Source organism: Pyxicephalus adspersus, chromosome 10 (assembly GCF_032062135.1).
Source record: "Pyxicephalus adspersus chromosome 10, UCB_Pads_2.0, whole genome shotgun sequence".
In the NCBI taxonomy this organism is placed as follows: domain Eukaryota; kingdom Metazoa; phylum Chordata; class Amphibia; order Anura; family Pyxicephalidae; genus Pyxicephalus; species Pyxicephalus adspersus.
Genome location: NC_092867.1, coordinates 24,827,365 through 24,841,139, shown reverse-complemented (window position 1 = coordinate 24,841,139; position 13,775 = coordinate 24,827,365). Strand labels below are relative to the sequence as shown.

Here is a 13,775-nt window from a genome sequence, read left to right as displayed (position 1 = left end):
ATTTATAGGCAAAGCCATTTTTCTGTTTGACCTATTCATGTAGCAAACAGTTGAAAAGATCCCCTTGATGTAGATCCATGGTTTGTGCTTCAAACACCCTGATAGCCACTTTTCAAAAGTAGTGATCAGCTGCTAGAAAAAAGTTGATGAGTTCACACAATTCAAGTGAATGGAGAATCTGACAAATATGGCATGGCAATTAAAGCGCTGGTCACCACTGTAAAAAATCTGATATATAAAATGATTAATTAAATCTGTTAACCCATGGGGCCCTAAATATAAAGATATTCTTGTTATTGGAAGCTCACATTAATAGTGAACATATATTTTTCATTACTAATATACTAGATTTTCAATCAGATGTGCTATGTGAACCATTGTTTTTGTCTTAAAAACTGAACTATTGTCTTAAGAATGAGACTAATACATAATCTTTATTCTTTAGAAATTACAAAGCTCTACCTAAAACATCAAACTGTGCACCTTGAGACTATCACTAAACCTAATTGATGTCAAATGGCTGATCAGCAGATGAGGTTTAAATCCTAGCCCCTGAACTGCTGACTGCCCGACCACAGCATAATATACAATAATAAGCAGGCAATGTGAATCTTAGATCTTTTATTAGAAGTGAGGGAATTTCTTTATGAATCGTTCCTAGCTTGGAAACTTGATGGACGCTGCATACAAGTTGCAGGGCATTGAGGCTGAGGTAACTGAACTGCCAAAGAGAAGCTTTAGACAGAAGTTTTTATTTCATCTTGGTATCCTGTGTAATGATTCTCATTAAAATGAGTGCTAAATTAACAGTTATAAAAATATTGATGAGAAAGTATAATGCTGTCTTCTCTGCAACCAGCTTCTCTTAGTGAAAAGCAGTCTTCATTATCCTATAGCTTGAGGGATCTTTCCACTAAACAGATTAGCTGTTATTGCATTGGGTGGTCCAGTAATGCTAACCTGGCACCTATCTGGCTAAATGTGAATGCTACAGATAGGGGGGTTACCTAAACATTCCAGACTGTAGACAGTTAGCCCTAAGACCTGGCCTTTGGACAGGTGTTTGTTCTTATTAAGCTGGTTTTGCATTTCCATATAAGTTAATAAAAAAAAAAAAAAAGTTTGAAGCAGGATGAATTCCTAATGATCTCCACAAACCCAAAGCTAGCCCTGTTTGTGTCAAACTTGTAAAGCCTTTTTCCCTTTAACATGGCCAGGTATGGCTTTTCTTATCCACTGACTCAACTTTTCATGCAGGACTCCTGACCTTGATTCTTGCTTTGTATTCAGATTTGGCAGTGAATGATCATTAGGAAATTACAGCGTTCCCTTGCCGACTTTGGCACAAACGACCAGAACACAGCGTTCGCCTCTTACCTGTAATTTATCATCAAAATTCATTTCTTCTTTAGAAATCCTAAGCTCTTGCGTTAAATGAAATGAGTGAACAAGATGTTCTGGGGACACAAAATCTTGAGTGACTTGGACACAGCTATGAAAATTTTGCACCTGTAGGGATGAAAATACAGTAAGTGAGTTGATCACTCTTGATGAATAAATACCCCAATTCACCCCCTACATTGTACACAGCTAACAAGCATTGTGTGTGTAAACACAGACAGTGGCCACTTCTTGGTTGTGAAAGCCGGTGTGTGGATTACAGTATTTAGCTGAGGGGGACCTGAATATATTAAAGCATCTTTTCCTTTTTCCAATATCTTCAGTACCTGCTGCCAACTATGGAAAACTAAGTGGTGCATTATTATTCTGCTCCAGTATGATTTCAGGGACCCCGTTATACCCCATTTGGTGCTGTTATCTTGTGACAGTCAGTGTCACTGCTCTCTGCATATGACAGCTGCCAGGGAGAGCGGATAGAGATGGAAAGAAGGGCTTAGCTGCTGACTTGACAAAATCTTAATTAGCATATCAGTAACAGCTTCGTTGATACCCTGTGTAAGGTGAGCATTGTGGGAAAGAAGAAATGTAACAGCTTGATTAGAATGTAAAGGTGCTGCAATGTTTACATGATTGTGGATTGATTTAGACACATTTTATTTAGCTTTATATTTTTATCACTATAACTCATTGTTAATGCTTGTTTTCAATTAATTTATGTACAGCATATAAAAAATTATTACTATCTCTTTTTTGCAGCACCATACAGTAAATTCCGGCTACTGCTTCTCTTACAGTATACTTTAAATCACAATGCAATCTCCAGATTGGATTGGTTTTGGCTCAATTACAGGTAAATATATTACCATCAACCTAAATGAGGAGTACAATGGCAGGTTCAGAGGTTGCATCTGACCTGCTTTGCATTTCCTAGGACAAAGCATGAGCTGCAGGCAAAATGCAATATTTTCTTGTCAAATGCTGCTTGTGCCATTCAAACACCTAGCGCTTGTAAAAAGAACACCTGTTGACATACACCATTATCCTGTCATTTTCTGGTTGTTGTACAGAAATAGCTGCAACAGCACTGCTGTGTTTCATAGCATTAAATTCCCAAGAATGTATCATGATAAATATATTTGAGAAATGTGCTTTTTTTTTAGGCAGTGACAGCCTATGACCCCTTAAATAAATACCAAAAAATTTCCTTTTGTAGTTTTTAGCGACTGCTGACCTTAAAAATGAAACATCCAAAATTAGTAGTTTGCGTGGTGTGTGTATAAGTTATACTAAATAAATTCTGGTGTTCCCCTAGGGGGGAGACTGCCAAGCTGGGGGTGTTATACAAATTTATATTAAAGTCTCACTTGTTCATAAAGATGCTCATCCTATTACATCTACTAATCAGCATAATTTTATTTGCAGCGTGCCATTACAGTTTGACAGTGATGGCCAGTACAGGGATTTTTGAGATCTCGGATACATCAGCCATTTGCAGGCTCGTCACAATCGATAAGAAAAAAATGATCATCTTGTTACCTGATAAATAGCTCCGGCAGGTAAGATGACTGCGTCACCGAGGAATTGAACAAGCGTGTGGCTTTTCACTCCATAATCCTCCAGGAGACTTAGGCGGAGTTTCTTATTTAGATACCAGTTCTGGTCTCGTATTGGGTCATGATCAGGAAGGATTTCAAGACACTGCTCCTTAGCAGCCTGTGAAAAAATGACAATTTTTATACATGAAATATCATTAATCACAATGTCTGTCTATATTGCCTTACAACAACCAACCAGCTTCATTATGCGCCCCCACTCAGAATGGAGTAGGGTGGTTGAGGTATAAAGACAGCTAGTATGTTTTACATCCAGTCAATGACTGTGAAAAACTTTATCTGCCTAAGCACTATAATTTGGATGATAAAGGTCTGCATGCTGTGTGGAAATTATTCAGAATTACTCAAACACTTCCAAGGAAAGGAGAAGTATCATGCACTGACCTACAATTGGAAGTCATTTCAATACCACAAAATTTTATGTAAGCAGTTCCTAATGTAGAGAAAAAAAAAGAGCCAAGAACAACCAGTTTGCCATGGGCCCACATAATTAGCTGGCCGTAGTCCTATGGGGGACACAGGAGACAGGTGTCATGTAAATAAAGATTGTTGAATCCAGTCATATATTTTCAACAGATCAGAATAATTAGAACTATGAGCACAAACTTTTGAAAACCCTGAGGCTATGTTCAGGTGAAGAGGTTGTAGTGTGGTTACTGCTTACGCAGGGGGGGATTCAGTACAGGAACGCATGTATGGTCCCGCTGCTAAAAGAAACATAGCTAAAAGAGGCTTCTTCACACAGTATTTGCCCAAATATTTGAAATATTAAATATCTTTTTATTATTGAGTTAAAACAATTACATTTTTATAAATAAAAATACTAATAGATTACCTTATGTAAAAACTCCCTGATTTTGTCTGCGTCTTTTGTCTCATAAACGTGCCAAAGAGATCCAGGCAGCTCATTGGCATCCTTCAATCTCTTCTTTATGTTTTCATCCAGCTCCTCTTCCTCAAACTTCTTTAACACAGCTGTGATACAAAGAGAAAATGGTTCATTATATAAATGTCAGCACCAATATTCCATGTGAAACAGACTAAATACAGATTGTGTCACAATGCATATTAACAAACCGACAACGCACCTGACTTAGTTGCCAAAGCGTTGCCTTTTACTGCACCAACATACACTAGAATGTTCACCATATCTGATACTTCAATGTGAAGGTTGGTTGTGCCGGTGTCGATATCCTTCGTAGCAATGACTCCTACAATACACAGGGATAAGAAAAACATGCTTGAGACATGGGGTAAAGTAAAGCTTTTCCTTTATTCCATCATTTCCATTATCCACCTCCTCCATAAGAGAATGCCTTATTACACAGCACAACTTCTAAATGCTTGGCCAAAAACCTTGTGTGATGTAAGGAGGAGACTTATTTTCAGGGCTACACCACTCATAAAATCTTTGATCATGAAAACCCAGAAAAAAAAGAGGCACTGACCCTTTAACAACCAAATAATTCATTGTAGTAGCACTGTTTGTTCGTCGTGTGTCTGCACAAAATCCCCTAAACTGCTATCAATGATCATAGAAATTAATTTAAAAAGAAATGCACTGCAGGGCAGCTGACCCTTCAGAGGAAGCCACAAGAGATAGAAAACACAGAAATGTAAATTAATTGTATCTCTGTAAATTGTGGCATTTTAACTTTGGATAGAGACAGCTCCCTAGGAAAGATTGAAACTGTCCTTAAAAAAAAAACCTGTGATCTGTCGTGACTACAGGAAAACACAAGTGTGACACATTACATTTTAAAAATTCAAAGTGCTATACATTTTCCTGCCATAGCCTTCAGGAAAGCCTTTGGCTTTTACATCAGTGCTCTGGTTATTGAGCATGAACTCACCATATGCGCTGCACATCCTGGGGCCCAAGTCTGGACGCACAAAGAATGACGGCATGTGAGATGCCAGGTTGAACTTCCCTTCTGGGTTGAGGTATTCTGGGACTGGCAGCATTCTGAAGAAATCTTCATGTCTGAGGGCAACACAAATTTCTTGTTAGCGGGTCTGGTTCTTAGAATACCATTAAATTATGACAGAGATGGAAGTAGAAAAAAATGAACTTTGAATCAACTGAAAAAAAAAAACTTACATGGCATTATATTTATATTATCAGTTTTAAACTAAAACATTTTATATCAAAACCACAGCTATGTTTACTACTAGCTGTCTCTTTACTGTCTCTTCTCTGACTGCATTACATGATCTGATAACGAAAGCCGCATACACACGTGCAATTCTTGTCGTTGGAAAGGGTCTTTCACGATCCTTTCCAATAAGAACCGCACAATGCATGAACGAGTGCTGTACATACAGCACCGTTCTGCTCTATGAAGAGGGGAGGGGGAAAGCGACGGAGCGGCACCCCGCTGCGCACTCTCCCCCTTCCCTTGCATTAGGGTCGTTCATCGTTCGTGGATACGCCAGGACGCAGGCTGTACACACGCCAGATTCTCGCCCGATATTCAGCCGAAGCCGATTATCGGGCGAGAAAAATTTGACGTGTGTAGGTAGCTTAACAGAAACTAAAGAGAGGTGATTCTAGAGGTACATGCAGATTGTTATACATTGTTACTATGCCAGACAAGAGCTCTGTGCAAAAAGAAAAAACGCACATTGTCCTGCAGGTGGTGCTGTGACATCTGAATATCTGAGGACAGAAACACTGTCTGTGTGGGTGTTACAGATAAAGCTTGTTTAAAAAAGGGAATTTAAATGTAATTCCAGGCATATGAAAGCATGTGACATCACTGGTGATAGTGGCCAGAAAGGGGATTCTGAGCTCCAATAAGGATCCTAATGGCAACTTGAAGTTTACACAAGCCAGTTGGCTGCTGGTGGCCAAATGAAGGTAATGTAATGCACTAAACTGACTTTTTTAAAGTCGAGGCCCTTGATGAAGAAAAATGCTTATTAGCGCATCTGCAGGAAGAAGCCCTGAAGGAGACAAACTAGACTACCTAAGTAACCTCACTGACTAAACAGGATTGTTAGATCTAGCTTAAAATGGCCCCAGATTGTATCTCCTAGTTTGCAGAAAAGTGTGCACAGCAAAGCTTTCAGAATATCTGCAGCTTTACTTACAAATGCTACAAAGTACGGTAAAAGGATCCCCTCAAAAAGCCATAAAAGTAAGTCTAGGAATAGAATTCTAGAATAAACATTGAAACCCTAATACAAAGTATCTGATCCATTACCTTATTGGCATCATGTTCTTAAAGTCATCTCCAGAAGGCTGGTCTTTCATCTTCAGCAGAATAGTTTCTCCATTTTTCAGTTTCTGACGTTCTGTTATTTGGGGGGGGAACAAAGACAGGTAAAGGACACAGTTGTGCCAGTAAAATCTTTATTTTTCTATATACTGCCATGTGGTTACTTACTTGATACATCCTCAAATCCATCCCAGAACTCCTTGACCTTTCCACTTGACACAATGCCCTCCTTGCAATTCAGAAGATCCCCTTGATGGTCCCCAAAATCATGGCATATTGTTTCTGACTTCCAGAAGTTTGCATTCATTTTCTTGTGGTTCCCAGAAACCAGAACAGTCTAAAAATGAATGCAAGAAAAGATTTAAACTGGGAGCTCTTAAAAGGTTGTAACTTACAACCATTTTACAATAAAAATGACAGTGGAATAATTATTTTCTGGCACTGCAATCACCATTCTTGCTATAGAATTATTAGCAGAGGATCAAGTGAAGACAAAAGAATGTGCAGTGTGTAATGTACAATGCACTACGTGTATAGCCTGACCTGGGGGGATTCTTTTTATTCCTATTATCTGCCATGATGGTATTACATTGGCCACCCAGGGACGTTTAGTAAGAATAAAGGAATCAGCACAGCCATTGTATTGCATATAATAGGTTAACAAAAAAAAGGCCCAAATGTTCCAAACATGACATTGGGTAAGGTTAATATTTTTTTTATTGTACAGTTTGCAGTAATTTTGCATAACTGTATCAAAGCCAAATGTTAGATCAATCGGCATGCAGTGTTTTGTGATTAGCAGAGCAGTTCTTTGTATCTCCAGCACATCAGGAGGTCACCCTGCCCATCACAAGCATAGAAAAGGAACCTTGCCATTGCAGGGACATGCAGACAAGAGCGCTCAGCGGGGCAGAAACAAAGCAATCGCCAATACGGAGAGTGGGGGAAAATCTTCACCGCCGCAGCAGGACACGGAGGACAGCAATCCCCATCACAGAGCTATGGGGGAGAGCAATCCCCATCCCAGGCACATGGGTAGAGTAGCTCATTGCCAAGACGTGACTAATCTTTTCCACAACAATTTCACGTTCTGCATTAGTGCAAACACTGTTTTCCACCCTCAAACAGGAAGCCTGATCTCTAATTTAGTAAGAGGAGGCTTCAGCTCCGTAAGACACAGCTGTGTGTTACAATGCACGCCTGACATCAGCCTTCAGTTGCAACACAAAAAGTTATTTACGCAATTCATAACCGCAAGGTACTGTAAGGCCAGACAGGTCACCAGTAAAGCTACAAATCTCTTTGTAAGAACAACAATGCCCTACACTAAACCCAGGGTTCTTTGTGATCATTAACTTGCTCTTTTTAATTTGCATGCACTTTCCCTCATCATAGTTTTAATATCTATTCAAACACATCTGTGCTGTTGCTTGGCAACTGCTGAGGTGTGAGGATGTAAACAGATGGCTCCAAACGTCTCCCCGCTCTCCCTGTAGCAATCTGATTATGTGATGATGAACCAAGTGCACGGAGATAGAAATATGCAAATACCCGGCACAGTCACCGAGAGCCTGATCATGTCATCCACAATAATGGAAAAGTGCACTCGAAAAAATCCATCATTTGGTCGGCAACTCCTTCGTAAATTCCCATAGTATCTATAACACTGGTACAGCGCTGGGCAGGCCAGGCGGTAATGAGAGATTGGGGTCTTTGAATTCACAATGCAACTTAAATACCAATAGCAGACGAGAAGCTTTCTTTTTTAACATGTACCTTCACATTATAAGATGTTAAACAACAAAAAGTCTTGGAAATTCAGGGAATGGAAAGTACATAGTTCTGTGCACCAGATGACTGCCCTGTTATTTCACAAACAAGTCTGAACCTATGGCGGCACCTGGCCAATGCTCCATGTTCAGGAACTAAAGTGCCATATCAATTGGAACCAAATATTGAGACTCCCCAAGAATGCCTCCACAGGCAGAACCAATGGACAATGTACACTCCGTGCAAGACCAACATTTGTTATTCAATAGTGATGAGAGCCCTGTAATTTCTATTTCATTGGAATTGAAAGTTAACAATGGTTTTTGGGTAACACATACCTTTATGATGCTAGGAAATGGAGAACAGTGTATATGGTTGACTTAGTTTAGCAATGAATGGCAGCCCCCATTATTCTAACATGACAGAGCCCCTTTAAGAAATTAGTATAACACACCTCAGTGCCTATAATCCCATATTTGTATCAAGGTAAATTCCCTCTATTGCTAAACCATCATTACAGAAGGCAATGCTTCTCTATAGACTCTGTCCAGGTGATAAAGGAGATAAAACGTTGTGAGTATGACAACCTATCTACTATATGGCTCCTGAACAAAAACATAGGCTATGCCATGTAGGAGGTACAGTGATAAATACACCTTCACTAGACTACTAAAATCTTTAAAATACGTGGAGCATAACACAAACTACAGAGAAGTCTGAGAAGCATACAATGGGTTCCAGACACAGGGTGATATAAATTACATATGAGCACAATACTAAAGTCTGCTTTTTATTTTGTATCTTTTGTCAGGGCCCCATGAACTCCTGGCATTATGTTTCCTACATCTGTGAAAATATAACAGCAGTTTTCTATAACAGTAAAGATCTTGCATGATTTAGAAGCTCTGCACCCTGCTTACAAGCACGCCACTAAATTGATAACAGAGGTAAAATGTAAAGTACTTTTACTTTGAAAATGCTGAGCTCAGCAAATTTCAGGAAAAAAAATCGTTCAGGAGCACTTTTCCAAAAATGTCAAGCTTATTTAAGAGATGATTTAGAAAGATGTTGCTCTTTTTTTTAAGCCAAGTAATGCTATAAGAACCAATTTTGTGATGAATGCATTCTTTCCCCCAGATCTCCTTCATTAGCACCGTTCACTTTCCCTTGGGTGACAGTAAAGGCAAGTGTTGCATTCTATAATGGGGAAGAAAGGTTTTCCTTTAATGAAATGTAAAACCTAAAAGACATGTCTAAACCTAATATATTCACATAATCTTACTAGAAGCAGTCCTTCCTAGACATGTCCTACCAACAGGTAGGTTGGAGGTGTCTGGAAATAGCTTCCAAACACAATAGAATAAAGAAGGAAGAAAAGGCTACATTGTTGTACTTGGCTTTATTAACTTGTGAATTACAGAACTGGGACAATTATACATGGTGGGAGTTCAGTTTTTAGTGTTCACTGGCCTTTATGCTTTGTATTTTGGTCAGTGACTAACTAGGTAGCAAAGCCAGATGAAGATGACAACCACAGGCAGAAATCACACTCATCGAATAAATAAAAGTGTAATAACCAATCACACTCGGTACCTATATCATGTATACCAGTGATGATGCCAATACACTTTGTAAATTGTATAGTCAACATTGCACAACCCCAAAACATCCACTAGATGAGATGTCCATAGGGTCAATGACTTTTACGAGAAAACCTGAAATGACTACGCTGCAGAATTCCAACTTGTATAGTCATGGACGAGACAGGCCATTCATTGCCATTTATCCTTTTGACTGTTGCTATTCTGTTTTCCTGAGCTCATAATAGGATATATTTACAGAAGTCTATATTAAGTTGTAAACAGGCAGACATTCCTCCTTGTAGTACATTACTGACACACACACTGCATGCCCAGCCAGATTTATCACCCAGGCATCCCATACTAACCTTGCCCTGTTTCCAGCACTCTCTGAAGAGTTTCCAGTTGCAGCTATGTTTATGATCCTTTAACCATAGAATGTGCCGATCACAGATCCAAGAATGTGGAATATCATTGTAAGTCCTTGCATTCTCATCCAGGGACAGCTTGCGGCTCTCGGGAATTTCCTCCTTTGGCTCGGTTTTTATGTTGAGTTTAGGTGGCCTTGTGGCTGGAATCTTGTTTTCAACCACTGAAGCAATGATATCATCCAAGATGTTTGGCATGGACCTTCCACCTTTACTGCTCTGTATTTAAAAGAAAATAGACAGACCACAGTTGCTAAGATTAGGAGGACATTCCAGAGGAAGCAACTACGTTAAATGGCATTTACAAATAAATGCTGGCAAACCAGTGCAGGGAGAAGATGGACTAAAGGTTACTTGGTTCACAATAATTACTTAAAGAGAATTTCCTCCACTAAACAAAAGTTTTCCCTTATGATATTGCTTATTTGACTCACACAGACATCATTTTAGACTTCACATGCAGCAGCAGCATCAGCTGGTGAAATGTAATGCAATAAAACAACGGGGTTCTACAAGAGCCACTGTATAAGTATGATGAGGGTATAGTCAATCAATAAAATAATTACAGGGATCCTTAGGTACTGGTATAAGATAGGGGTCTAAAACATATTGAAATCGCCATGTGAAAATAGAATTCTTCTTAAAAATTACAGTAACAGCCCTATTAAATTTCAAGCTTTACTATATTTTACCCCAGCCAAATCATGCTATAAACTTCCAGCTAAGAAATGTACAGTCTAATTTTGATTGGTAGCTGGGGTGCAGCAAAACATTTGCTACCCAAGACAAATAATTAAAGCAATACATCAAACAAGGGTAATACTCTTAACAAAGCATAGTTTCTAATGACACAAACACACAGTGTAGTAAACATAGCAATCATATTATACAAGCTCTGCCCAAGCTCTGACCCAATTTATTTCTATCATCGTCCATACATATTATGATCAACAACGTGTTACATAAAATAAAGATGTCAATGCTGTCCCAACTGCTGAAGCTCAGATTAAATGTGAAATGTTTGTGCAGGTTTTAAAGGAATAGACCATGGGGTACAGTTCATGATTTCTCTAACATTTCCATGATCAGTAGGTTTGTCTCTTCTGAGGATATACGTAGTGTCTTGGTATCAAAGCCACTGAATTAGTATTATTGCCAGGGAGTGGTTTGAAATGAGATGATTTTTTAAAACAAAGCCCAAAGTGAAGATCACTAAAGCTGATGGAATATTAGGGGTTCTATTTCTTCATTGGTGATGTTCCTATAAATCCATTTGGGAGGAATGGGTAATTTAATAAAACTCACAGCTGTCTGGGAGTGTTGAAAGCTGCCTGGACCACAGTTGTCTTGATTTTATTTGTCCAGATCTAATAAATGTTAAAAACCACACTTGCATATCACCATTAAAAGACCGCTTTATTCACTGCTTGGTTCCAAGTCTTTGGTTGTCTTTGGCAGACAGCTTATACATGAGAACTGTTTGCCAACAGCATTCGTTTCCCCCTGTTCCATATTTACATTCCAATGATTTCTACAATATCAAACAGCCTGCGCATGCTAAAATCAGATAGGTATGGTGAACACTATGAAAACATTGGAGAGGTGAAGATACAAAGCAGAAGGCACAGTTCACTCACCGGATTTCCTGCTGAATAAACAGGGGCAAAAGCAATGCCAGCATCTGTGGATCCCAGACGCAGTTTGCCAGCAGTGGTGGTCAGGAGGTCTCTAAGGGTGGAGCCTTGCTCGTTATTCTGTGATGGGGGCGATAATGATTTGCAGTTTACACCATCATTACTTTCCTGCTCTTCCTTGAGATGTTTTACCACTGGACACTCTTTATTCTCTGAAAAGACAATGAAGATTGGGTTAAAGGTGTTAAAAAAGACATAGGTATGAGAACACAGCTACAAAGATGTCATGTTTACACTAAAGAGAATTGGTCTGAATATTATTACTTTATCACTTTGCAAGCTCATGGCTGAATATTGCTCTGTTATGTAGATTCCTGTTTTATAAGCCTGAAATGTGAGAAAGTTTCCTGGGTCAAAGATCACCCAAAATTTGTAAGGTGTTACCTCGCCCGATACTAGACATTGTTGGTAATTCCTGAAAACAGGTTGAATGAAATTATCACCTCATAATGTACATGAAGGAAATCTGTTATAGAATAAAAAAAAGTGTTTCACGTTAAACTTAAGAAAATGATAGTTGCCAGACTGTCTTTCTGATTTAATAACATCAATATCCTAAAAATCAAGGATTAGCAAATGAAGAGCAAGGATTTTATTCTACATTTTTGCTGCATGTTTGCTGCAAAATGGGAAGTGGTGACCATAAATGGAAACCCTCATATTACTTTCAATACAGATTTCCTTTAAACAGTTCACAAATAGTGATTCTGAAGTCTTTCTGCCAAAAAGCGATTGATTTATATAGACTATAATGAAAGCTGCATGTCTACAATTATGTAGCCAGTGAAAGAAATTGCCATGGGTGACACAAGCTTTTCATTTCAGGGTCATTACTAATTTAATATGGAGACTCACCCTTTTTTTCTTCTCTTGCCTTCTGTTCAGCCAGGTCAGCTAGCCAATGAAGTGAGGAATGGGATTCTGGAGATGCCAGCTTGCTGTCTGTGCTGCTGTCACTTCCTGGGCTAACATTACCGTTGGTTTCAGGCTTTTGAGTACAGTTCTGTTGGAGTGATTCAGGCAAGCTGAGAGATATCTTGTTACTGTGATTAAGAACATTCTGCAGCACCTAAAATAATAAATAACATTCATGTCAGACCAAACACAGCTCTACCTTGTCTGCAAGCTCCAAACACAGAGGTAACCATTTGGAAGGTCAAGACTTATGTACTATTTCATGCATAAAAAAAATGTTTTGTAGACATCTTCCTGTTGGTCCATGCAAACAATTCATCATAAAGTTTTATGGGCTTAGGTTTGAAAATAGATCCAGGAATCTGATTGAGGTAAGATTTTCCAATAGACCCATTTTCAGACGTAAGAGATCTTTGCAGCTTTGGGTAAGATTTAAACAACAAATAAAAGAATATTCTCCACAAAAGGTGGAAATATTGTGTAAACCAGAATCAAACTTACTAAATTCATTCTTGGCAAATTCAAACATTCAGTTTCAAAGATAGAAAAATGCCACAAAAGAACGCTGAGCTATAACAGACATATGTGTTTGCCAAATCGACAAAGAGTGAAGTGGGATCCAGTACAATGTCACAAACCTCATTAAACACAGATGGAGAAGATTTTTTTTTTTATTTTAATAAAAGTCCTAGAACAAAAGAGGTTTAATTTAAGTCTATGAAGGCGGTTGGGGTGGGAAAACGCCCTTGGACACTGCATGTCTGGGAAAAAAACATGTGGTAGCACAAAAGCCTGTAATGAAAAGGGGAAAAATATTAACCTATTCTTTTCACTGGTAAGATTTATTATGATGGTAAAATATGGTTATCTGTAGCTGTACTGCAGCGGGTTACTCATCACTTAATGTGCTGAGGAATTGACTGGCAAATCACCCCTGGTGACATTGTTCTTGTGCATGCATGTTGGGTACTTTTAAGGGTTTCTTTTACACAGCCTTACCTGGGATACACCATTTAAAGTAGGCAGCTTTCCACCCTGTGAATTCAATTTAATGGCACATTGACAGTGTGACTTAATCCCAAACTTGTCTCGGAGGCTGTGCATTGCTTCTAGGAGGTCGGTCAGAACTAAAACAAAAGAAGATATTTAAGGC

General features: G+C 38.8%; 1 protein-coding gene across 3 annotated transcripts in view; it reads right to left on the bottom strand.

Annotated features, from left to right (window-relative positions):
- JMJD1C (jumonji domain containing 1C) overlaps positions 1–13,775 on the bottom strand; it is a 201,500-nt gene that overhangs the window by 1,209 nt on the left and 186,516 nt on the right. For all 3 annotated transcript variants that reach the window (XM_072423118.1, XM_072423119.1, XM_072423120.1), the window contains 11 exons: positions 13,622–13,749; positions 12,563–12,776; positions 11,651–11,859; positions 9,954–10,232; positions 6,404–6,572; positions 6,221–6,311; positions 4,868–4,998; positions 4,103–4,225; positions 3,850–3,989; positions 2,938–3,114; positions 1,378–1,509 (listed from right to left, as the gene is read on the bottom strand). In XM_072423118.1, coding sequence (XP_072279219.1) covers positions 1,378–1,509; positions 2,938–3,114; positions 3,850–3,989; positions 4,103–4,225; positions 4,868–4,998; positions 6,221–6,311; positions 6,404–6,572; positions 9,954–10,232; positions 11,651–11,859; positions 12,563–12,776; positions 13,622–13,749 — 1,793 coding nt within the window. The remainder of the gene's footprint in view (positions 1–1,377; positions 1,510–2,937; positions 3,115–3,849; positions 3,990–4,102; positions 4,226–4,867; positions 4,999–6,220; positions 6,312–6,403; positions 6,573–9,953; positions 10,233–11,650; positions 11,860–12,562; positions 12,777–13,621; positions 13,750–13,775) is intronic.